Source organism: Panicum virgatum, chromosome 7K (assembly GCF_016808335.1).
Source record: "Panicum virgatum strain AP13 chromosome 7K, P.virgatum_v5, whole genome shotgun sequence".
Classification (NCBI taxonomy): Eukaryota; Viridiplantae; Streptophyta; class Magnoliopsida; order Poales; family Poaceae; genus Panicum; species Panicum virgatum.
Genome location: NC_053142.1, coordinates 42,432,062 through 42,442,134, shown reverse-complemented (window position 1 = coordinate 42,442,134; position 10,073 = coordinate 42,432,062). Strand labels below are relative to the sequence as shown.

Genomic DNA, 10,073 nt, shown 5'->3' with positions numbered 1-10,073 from the left:
GGAGAGGGAAGGAACAGGGTACCTTCTGTAACTTTCCTTCTGAGAATTGATTGCCTTGTTGAATATTGATGTGATGTCTGTGTAACCCTGCAGAGAATAGTTTCATAGAACCAATCCTTCCTGGTAATGAAATTCCATAACGAGTAGTGCTTCTACTCTTCTCCTCCAGGCCTTTGGATTGGGCAAAATTACGTTCAAAGTTCCAGTTTAATTTTCATCACCGTGAAAACTAGGGAATACAATAGTCCATAGGTGAAACATATATACTGTACATTCCCCAGTTACTGGCGGGTGTTTCTTCACTTGATACCTCTAATGACTAAGAGTAGTTAAGCTAATTAGCTAAAGGAATTACAGTGATGCATCACAGGAAAACCAAGCACATAATGCAAGCCCAGGACTATCGTTAATCCTGATCTCGCACTGCTTAGTCTCTTTACAAAATGTAATGCATTACTTAGGCTACACCAGATTATAAGTACAACAATATATTGGTAAGTCATGTTTGCAGAAGCATCATTCCTCAATCACAATCTCCATATCCTTGTCGGATTCTCTGCCCCTGCGACCAATAACCTCACCATTGACAAGCCTAAGTAAATCAACAATAGAGAGTTGATCAAGCCATCTCACAACATGGTTTGCTCCTTGGAGCTCATAGGCAGGGTGTCGGCCTGCAACTGCCACACACTTCATCCCAGCAGTATATGCAGATTCTGTCGTTAAGTTTGAATTACCAAACACAACACAAACATCTGGGTCAAGACCAAGTTGCTCTGCTGCGACCTCAAACATCTCACCATCAGGTTTCCCTAGGCAGAAATCCTCTAATGCAATTATAGCATCGAAGTAGCCTTGCAGACCAACAATTTTAATACCTTCTTCAAGGCTCTTCCGTGAGCGAAGACTAGCAATTGCTATTGGAATTTCAAAATCCACAAGGGTGTTCAAGAAATCAAGGACACCTGGTCGCAGTTGGTAGTATCCTCCTCGGAGCATTTGATATATTACCACTTTTTGTGCTGCCAACCTTTTAATTTCTTCTGGATCTTCTGACCAACATAAGACTTCTGAAATAGCCTGCTCAGTTCCCATTCCCTCAATTTCCTTCAGCAATGCATCCGGAGGGAAAGACTTTGCCTCTTCAAGTGATAGAACATACCAAACCCGGGGCTCCAAGTCTGGATCGTCATCTTCCACGACAACTCCCTCCCACTCCAAGATCACACCAAACTTACCAGTCACCATTTCATCCTTCTGTTTTATCTTCTTTGAGGCTGGTCTTTTAGGGATTTCTGGTGGCGCCAAAAGCCAGCTAAGGTTTTCAGGAAGTCTATAAACCAATTTGTAAAGCTCATGGGCCTGGGGGTTTCTCTTGATGTCTGTGGCATGTGGCTTCATCCGTGCCCTCTTCATAATCATAGCTTTACCCATGGACTTCGCAACTGAATGCATGGTCAGTGCAAAGTGTGGGTTATTTGGCGAGCATTTTCTGTAAAACTTGAGAGCAGGCTGCTGAGAGCTTCCCAATAAGCTGATAGATGAGAACATTTCTCCCCAAACCCTATCTGAAACTTGTACTGAAATTTCAAGTTCTCCACAGACAAACCAATTCAGCTCACGAGTCAATCAATGACAACCAGCAAATGACATATAAACTGCAAAGGAACCAAGCGAAGTTATAAAAACATAATGCACACTAGAATATAAGAAAAGAAGAGTCAAGACCCAGTACCAATATATACACCCTCAATGTTGACAGCTAAGTTTCAGAGAGTTTACTTCAGTGAGAACCTAAATAAATCTGCAGAAGGGGCAAAATTTTCTTTCTCCCGTTATTAGTCATCTATTGAACGGTACGAGCATTGATTCGTTCTCTAAGTTCCCCACTTGTCCCTTCAGAAAAAAAGAGGTCGTCCCCTTACAGTACACTAGTATTTGTGGAATCTAGGAAGAAAACATATGCAGAGCCCCCCTTCTTGCAAGCATTTCTACAGATCGACCACCATATGAACCTAGAGTAAACCATAAAAAGAGAGAGAAAAAACACTGCTTAACAGTAACTTTTTCCTACAGACATTCCTTCCGCATTTTAGGCAAACTTACAACAGGTATCAGAAATTCAGAATAAAAGGCGAACTTCAGCATAAAAAGAGGCAAACTTTTAACACTAGTGCTCAGGCTCCCATCTACGGACAACAAACTTTTAACCTTTTCTCAATATTTTTTTCAGAAAAAAAAACGACAGCAGCAAACAACATAATAATGCGTCATCTGAGCTCAAACAGCAGCAACTTCCCAAAGAATCCGGGAAGAATGGAGGATCATACTGACCTGAAGAAGGAGAAGAAGAGGAGCAGATGAATGGAGCATCGGCAGGAGCTGGGAGTGGAGGAGGCGCCACTACCACTACAACCGGGCTCGTCCCCTGCGCTTCCCTTTGGATGGTGGTGATTTGCGCCCCCACCCCCCCCCCCCCCCCCCACCCGGATAGACGGGGACACGGGCGGCTGCCTCCCATTGGTGGCTGCAGCTCCGTGACTATGGCAGGTGGGACAAGAGAATTTTGGACCCACTTGTTAGAGAGAGTAAAACTGCGTGGCGGCGAGAGTGATGCTTGGGGTTGGAGCGCTTCCCTATGGGCCGCGGCGCTGTCCCCGCTTCTTTCTTGGGCGGCATGCCGGCAGGCCTGTCCATCGCTGGGTCCACCAGCCATGTAAAAAGTTGTGTTTGACCTGCTCACAGGCCTGGAGGTTTGACTTGCTACTTCAATATTGACTCGAGGATCTCTCAAAAGAAATAATGTTGACTCGAGCAGACTTTGAAACAGAACAAGTTCTTCAAAAGGGTCACACAAATTTTTACCCTCGAGAGCAGCGGCGGAGGCAGGGATAAAATTTAGGGAGGTTTGCTTCTTTTTCGTCTTCCCCATTTCCACCTCTTCTTTTTTTTTTCTCCTCCTCTTTTTCCTTTATTTTCATCATCTTCCTCCTTTATTTGCAATGGAGATTGTGGGCAGTGAGGGTTGGAGCGCCCCCCCCCCCCCCCCAAAAAAGGAAAAAGAGAAAGAAATCTGTCCTTGCTGGACAGTGCATACTTTCATGTCAATTACAGTTATATCTGCCTTGGATTGGTGAATCTCTTACTAGTAAATTTTACTAAGGAACAACATAAAGGCACACATTTATAGGAGCCTTGCCTCACATATTAACTAGTCATGTAATGGATCTTCTTAAATTAAAGTATAAACTTGAACCAAGAGTTACGGGCCGGAAATTAGGATCTTTTGTAACACATGATTATCATAACAATTGAAAAACACATCATTAGAGTTGAATGAAATTTGTAACCCTACATGGATTTAAAATGCACAAAAGGTTCTAATAGAGCCTTTGGATGAGCCCCTGCCCCTTTTAGACATAGGATTTAAGATTTTAATGGTTTCAAAGTCAGATCCAGCTCAATTCAGAAAAGTTCATGCCCTAAAAAATAAAGTTTATTTGACCTGATCAGCATGATAGATTAAACATGCCATTGAATAGTAATAAGGGTTCTACGTTCATGTGAAAAATGCTCTAAGATGTGAAAGCATCCAATGCCCCCCCCCCCTCCCACACACCCACCCCACAAAAAAACCAATCTCTATTGGAGTGATTCAACAATAATCCAATAAAAATGAGAATTCTTAAAACTTTTTTAAAACCAATCTCAGCCCATTCAATACTACAATTTGGTATTAATTTTTCTCTCTTCTTTAAATCACGTTATTTCCTTTCAAAGTATATCACCCGTTAAATGATATAAACATTATCAACTTTGTAATATTTTCTTAAAAATAGAATGTACTTGATATTTTTATATGATAAAGTATCTTTTTGATTGCACACATTCTATTGCACGGATGTTTGATTTTTCACAAGCTCCCAAACGAGCTATGCTCATTGATTATAGGAGCGGATTTTATTTTGCACATTCACCGCCTAAGGATTTAGGGTATGCTTGGTTCAAGGGCAGAGTAGGATGATGCAGTCTCGTCCCACATTTGGTTGAAGAGTAGTCGAAAGGGAAAATTCCTTGTAAGACCTTCAAACAAATAGCACTTCCTTCTATGGCCCTGAAAAATGCAAACTTCTTTCTTTGGCCTTAGTTTTATTTTCTATCCCTCCCTTGACCTTACCGTGAGATCTGTTAGTTAGTTCCGTTTATTCCGTGACGAACGGTGCCTGCAACCGTGAAAGCCTACTGTCTTGCTTCTCCAGCCATGGCAGCACGACACGCCTCCTCTTTTAGATCCCCACAAACAGCAGCCTCCTCCGCTCCTTCTTCTCTCCTCGGCAGCCATGGCGCAGCACTTCAGCAGCTCCTCCACCTCTGTTCCTCCACCAGCACGCCGAGTAGCAGCAGTGGCGCCGCCCCGTCCCCATCTCCTTGGCATCCCCTCCTCTCGCTCCCGCTCGTGCTCCCGCTCTGCAGGCTAATTGGATGAGCGCGCGTGGAGCGCCTGCTCCCCGTCAACCCAATCTCGCCCTCCGTGGACGACGTCACCGGCGTCGCCTCCAGGGACGTCCCCATCGACGCGGAGCACCCCGTCTCGGCGTGCTACGATGACGCCTGGGCCACGCTCCTATGGGCGACGGCCGCGAGCGCCGCCGACCCATGGGGCTACGACCGCGGAGACGCGGCGCGTGTCTTTGTGCTCGGGTTCAGCGCCAGCGGGAACGTCGTGCACAACCTCGCCCTCCAGGAACGACACCGCGAGGCGGGCGGGCGAGCGGTTCGCCAGCCGCGTCGCGGCCTCCGCCACCACGAGCTCCAAGCCGGCGTTGTCATGCCGCTGCCGGTCGGACGCCCGCACCAGCGTCCGCGAGAGGACTGCGATGTCGACGCGCTCGGGCAGCATTCTGTCTGGCGCGCGAGTGGAGGATCGGGGCGTCGCCGTTGTTGGAGCCGGAGGCAACTGTGGGAGTGCGCGGAGTCGACGGCCATGGATGGCGGCGCTCGGCCGCTGCGCGGAGGCTGTGCTGGGGGACGGGGGGACTGCGGTGGGCGGGCGGCGGTGCAGCAGGCACGCGGAGGCCAGCGCGCGGAGGCTATGCCCGGGAACGGCGGCCAGCGCGCGAAAGCTGTGCCGCGCGGGGCAGCGGCCGGCGGGCGGGCGGCCGTGCAGCATAGTGGAGCCGGAGCGGCGTGCGGCGCACAGCGCGGGGTAGCGGAGCGGTGGATGGCAGGCGTGCAGAGGAAGAGCGAGCGGTGGTGGCTGGGGAACTTCACGGCTGCATGCGCCCGCCTCCACGGTCTTAACGGAATGGGCTAACAGAACTCACGGTAGGATCACGGCAAGACCAAAGGAGAGATAGAAAATAAAACTAAGGCCAAAGAAGGAAGTTTGCATTTTTCAGGGCCATAAAAGGAAGTGGTATTTGTTTGAGGGCCTTACAAGGAATTTTCTCTAGTCGAAATGGAGCGGCTCCTTCAGATACCTAGAAGAGATCTTTTTTTGAACCAGCTCGTCAGCTCCGTCCCAGATGCCTTCCCCCCTCCCACGCCGCCCCTGCAACGCCAACGCTCACTTGAGCCACCACCCACGCATGCCCCTCCAGCATCGAAGCTTGTCGGAGCTACGCTCGCGGCGTAGATTGTGGGACGAAGACGAGCTCGGCGGAGCGAAGCATCAAGCTAGGTGTGGCACTCGGGCTTGAGCTCGGAGTGACATGGGCGAGCTGGAGCTCCGGTGGCGCAGGAGCTCGGAGCGGCACGACAGGCTGGAGCTCCGGGAGGCTTGGGACAAAGCTCGGGAGCTTGTGTGGAGCTTGGAGTGGCACGGGCGGGCTAGAGCTCTTGCGTAGGCACTACTACAAAAAACATTAATCGAGGCGGCCAAAAATGTTTAACCGAGGCGTTTTGGGCAACCGCCTCCGACATACCATCACAGTTAATAAACTATTTTCCAAGGCGGTTGTCCGCCCGCCTCGGTTAGTAGAGTTGAAAAAAAAATAAAAAGCCCGTGGATAGGCCTGCTGAGCCATCCAGAGGCCCGCCGAGCCCATCCACGGTGAAGGTCACTGCCGTCGCGCCGCCACAGGTGCCTCCGCCGGAGAGGCCAGATCTGCGAGCCTTGAGGCCAGATCCGTGAGCCCCGAGGCCAGATGCGCGAGCCCCGGCTGCGTAGCGCCGCCAACCGCCGCCGCGGAGCTCCGCCCCGGCCGAGTAGCGCCGACGCCCGCCGCGCAGCTCCGCCCTGGTCCTTCTGCGGCGTGGGCTGCTGTCGGGGACCATGATTAGGGGCACCCTAATCGGGGTACTAAAATCACCATAAAAACACGAACACATATTAGGCAACTGAGCCCACGAAGGCCTACGGCCTCCTTCCAATCTGGAAGAAAGAAAAGGACTCAAAGAAGCCCAGCACGCGGCCCATCCGCACCCCCTCGGACCCGCGGGGTGATCTCCGTCTCGCTCGAGGGCTCCCATCGAGACCCTCGACCGCGCCCCGCGTCTCCGCCTCGCTCGAGGGTAGCAAGCCTACCCTCGGGGAGGCGAATCGTCTCCGCCTCGCTCGAGGGCAGCGAACCAACCCTCGAGCAGGGCGAATCATCTCCATCTCGCTCGAGGCCACCCCTCGACGTAAAGGACAAACGGCCCTTCCGCTCACCCGCCCGTCGTACGGAGGCATTAAATGCCAACCACTCCTCCACAGCACCCAGGACAGACGGCGTCAGGCCGCCATTCCCCATAGTGGCTGTGACCGGAGTCCCGTCCGCCAACTCCGGTCACTGCTCTGCCATGCCGAACGCTGTGGCAACACTGTGGGAACCTGCGACGCGGTACGAGACGTGCTCGGCACAGCTCCCGTTACTATTCTGCCAACTCCTGCTGTCCGGACTCCACCTCACCATACCTACGGCCCCGGACCCGTCCCCTGCTCGAGATGGGATCCGGCGTCGCCACGTGTCCCCCAAGGAAGGATGCTTAGCATTAGCAGCCGGAGAACCGGACCTCCCACCTCGAGGGGTCCGGGACCTCCACGTGATTCCCGGCCCCCCTTAGCGCACGCGCTAACACTCCACCCAGGGGGGGCCCGGGACCGCCACGTGCCCCACTACCACTGGCGCACATATATATGCAAGACCCTGGCCTGCAGAGCCCACGAAACGCCACCACGCCACATCTGGAAGACGGTACACCCTACAGCGACGATCACGCCGCCTGCTGGGGCTGTCAGGACGCCGGCGCGATCTCCGCAAGGCCGAGGACGATGCCCAGGATGACTGCCACGCCCGACGCCATGCCCCACAGTGTACTTCCCACAGTGCTCGACCACTGCACCCCCGCGATTCGGGGAAAAGACGACGACTTCCACGATCCCCTGTGCATGTACACCGTCCCTCCTTGTGTCTATAAAAGGAAAAGGCGGGCTTCCTTTAAGGAGGGGGCGCGATGAAACCATTTCGATAGAACACAACACTCAGCACCACTGAGCACCCGATATTGGCACTTGCCTCAATCAACTTCTCCTCTAGCAGAGACTTGGGAGCTTCCCTCCCTATCTCGCCTCGCATGTACCCCCTACTACAGGCACCTCCGGTGCAAGATAATACAGTGCCCTCGCACGCCCCCTTGCTGGACGTACGGCCCCGCGGCCGGAACCAGGATAAACCCGTGCGTTACTGTGTTGCTTCTTGCATCAATATCTGGGACGAGGAAACACGCAGCATCATCACTAGTTGGGTCCGGACCGCCGGGTCAGGACACCGACAGCTGCGCAGCTCTGCCAGCTACGGAGCTCCGCCCCCGCCGCGCAGCTCCCCCGTCGGCCGCTCAAGAGGGGAGGGAGGGAGACCGTCGCCGCCCCCGCTCCGGGCAGCCGAGGGGTTGCCGCCGCCACGCCGCTGCTCGGGCCCACCTGACGCGCCATGGTGTCGTCGCCACCCCTCGGGTCTGCCTCTGGTGGTGCTCGCCTGCGCCGGATCTGGGAGGGCTGCCATCGCGTTCGCCCTCACCAGATCAGGGGAGGCCGCCGCGGCGGGCCGAAGTCGGGCGCGCGGCGCCGGAGGACGGTGGCCGCCATTGGGGCTAGAGGAGGGCGTCGGGGGCTCGGCCGGCACCCGCCGCGCATGCCAGCCGCCGGCCGCGCACCACGTGCGTGCGTGGCCCGCGCACGAGGCCTGCCGGAGAGGGGAGAGGGGAGGGGCTCGACGCCGCGGCCCGCGCAGCCCCTCGCGCTCGCCGGCGTCCGCGCTCGCCGGGAGAGGAGGGAGGGCGGTGGGGGAGCAAAGAGGGGAGGAGGAGGGGAGAAGAGAGGGCACACGGGGGGCAGAGGAGGGAGGGCGGCGGGGGAGAGAGATTGTGAGGTGAGGGTAAAACCCTAAAGGACTCATATATATACTCAAAGAGAATTTGATGGGCTGGGCTGGGCTGGGCCTAATTTTTGGAGGCGAACATCTTATACATGTCCGCCTCGGTTAATCTAGTTTGCGAGGCTGATACTTTAACCGCCTCGGTTAATATATTTTGGGAGGCGATGTTTTTAACCATCTCGGTTAATAAAAAATGACTGCCTCGGTTAATCGCAGGCATTAACCGAGGCGGTTTTTTAACGTGCCCACCTCCGAGGTCTTTTCAAATGTAACATCCCTAAAATTCACTAACCAAATTCACTCGCTAAAAATCATTTTCAGAACCTATTGCAAAATATATCTTTTGAGCCCAACTCCTTGATCATCTAATCTTTATCTTATACCTAATATGTACATCCAATTATTTTTGCCGTTCAAACCCATCGTTGAAGCTAATCATCCTTGCTTCTCTAATCTCTTGCTCGCTCCCTCTAACCTTTGTGCACGCAGTGCATAAGCAAGCTAAGCACTAGAAATAGCAAACCCATCAACGCGCCCATGCACGCAAACAGCAGCAAGCTTGCATGTTGCTAGTTTTCCAGCTTGCTACACCACACGAACACCACATACAAGCTAGCTACGCTTGAACACACACAGCACGCAAGCCGGCACAGCACAAGCATCAGCACGCAAGGCAAGCTACACAAGCACAAGCTAGCTACCCATGCATGCATGCGAGCAAGCTCGTCAGCTAGGCAAGCTACACACGCACAAGCAATCCTTGAAACACGGCCATGCTTGAGCAGCAGCTGCTGCGCACGCTCGCTGCGGCTCGCCAAACCCGCCCCCCCTGCTGCCTCGCACGCGCTCACAACGCACGCGCGACACGCCGGCCCCACGACGGGACCGCGCGCTGCCGCCGGCACCATGCCGTGCCGCCCACCGCCGAGCCCCCACCCCGCTGCAGCCTTCCTGCCACACGCCGGCCCGCCTCCCTCTCCTTACCATGTGACGACTTCCAAACAGCACTGGCGAACTTGGCACACCGCCGCCGCCTGCCACACGCAGTCGCCCAGCACTACGCCGTGCCGCCCCTCGCCGTGCCCCCACCCTGCTCGCACCACTACGCCCCAGCACTACGCCGTGCCGCCCCTCGCCGTGCCCCCACCCTGCTCGCACCACTGCGCCCAAGCACGCCAGCCCCGCTGCCGCGTAACACAGATCGTCAACTTCGCCGTCATCTCAGCAACAACGCGCTGCACGCCGACGCCTGCGAGCTGCCTAGCCACAGTCGCCACCATTGATGGTGGACGGTTGGAGCCGCGAGCTGCTGCCGCTCCTCCGGCCTATAAAAGGCAAGGTCGAGTTGCCCTCCATCGCCACGACGAGCTCTCGCCAAGCCACCCGACTCCACCAGCACTCCTTGCTCTGCTCCTCCACAAAGAAACTAGCCTCTTGTCGATCTCCTCCTGTAGGCAGCCCCGCACCAAGGTAAGCAGCTGCCGAGCAGCTCCACAGCACCCTCGGCCTTCCCCAACCAGCGCCCCTTCGTCTGCGCGCCACCAGCGAGCTCATAAGCCGCGGCCATGGCTGCCACGCGGCCGGACACGACTTGCGCCTTCCATGGTCGAAGCTGTCAAACCGGAACCCCCTCGCCCTCCTCTTTCTCCCCGTATGTTCAGTTTCACATATAGTAGCCGAGCTGTCGTACGGCAAGCTGGAGAAGCTTGGTCTGCC

The 10,073-nt window shown here is 54.5% G+C and overlaps 1 protein-coding gene across 2 annotated transcripts; it reads right to left on the bottom strand.

Annotated features, from left to right (window-relative positions):
* Positions 1-178: 178 nt before the first annotated feature.
* On the bottom strand, positions 179-2,467 carry LOC120642753 (5-amino-6-(5-phospho-D-ribitylamino)uracil phosphatase, chloroplastic-like). Of its 2 annotated transcripts, XM_039919327.1 has the most exons (3): positions 2,335-2,454; positions 1,736-1,804; positions 179-1,658 (listed from the first exon to the last, which is right to left on the bottom strand). In XM_039919327.1, exon 3 carries the CDS (start codon positions 1,549-1,551, stop codon positions 517-519), a length of 1,035 nt encoding a protein of 344 aa, XP_039775261.1. In that variant the 5' UTR covers positions 1,552-1,658; positions 1,736-1,804; positions 2,335-2,454; the 3' UTR covers positions 179-516. The 2 variants fall into 2 exon arrangements, with proteins under 2 accessions (XP_039775261.1, XP_039775260.1); XM_039919326.1 differs by lacking the exon at positions 1,736-1,804 and having other exon boundaries at positions 2,335-2,467.
* Between the last annotated feature and the right edge of the window lie 7,606 nt (positions 2,468-10,073).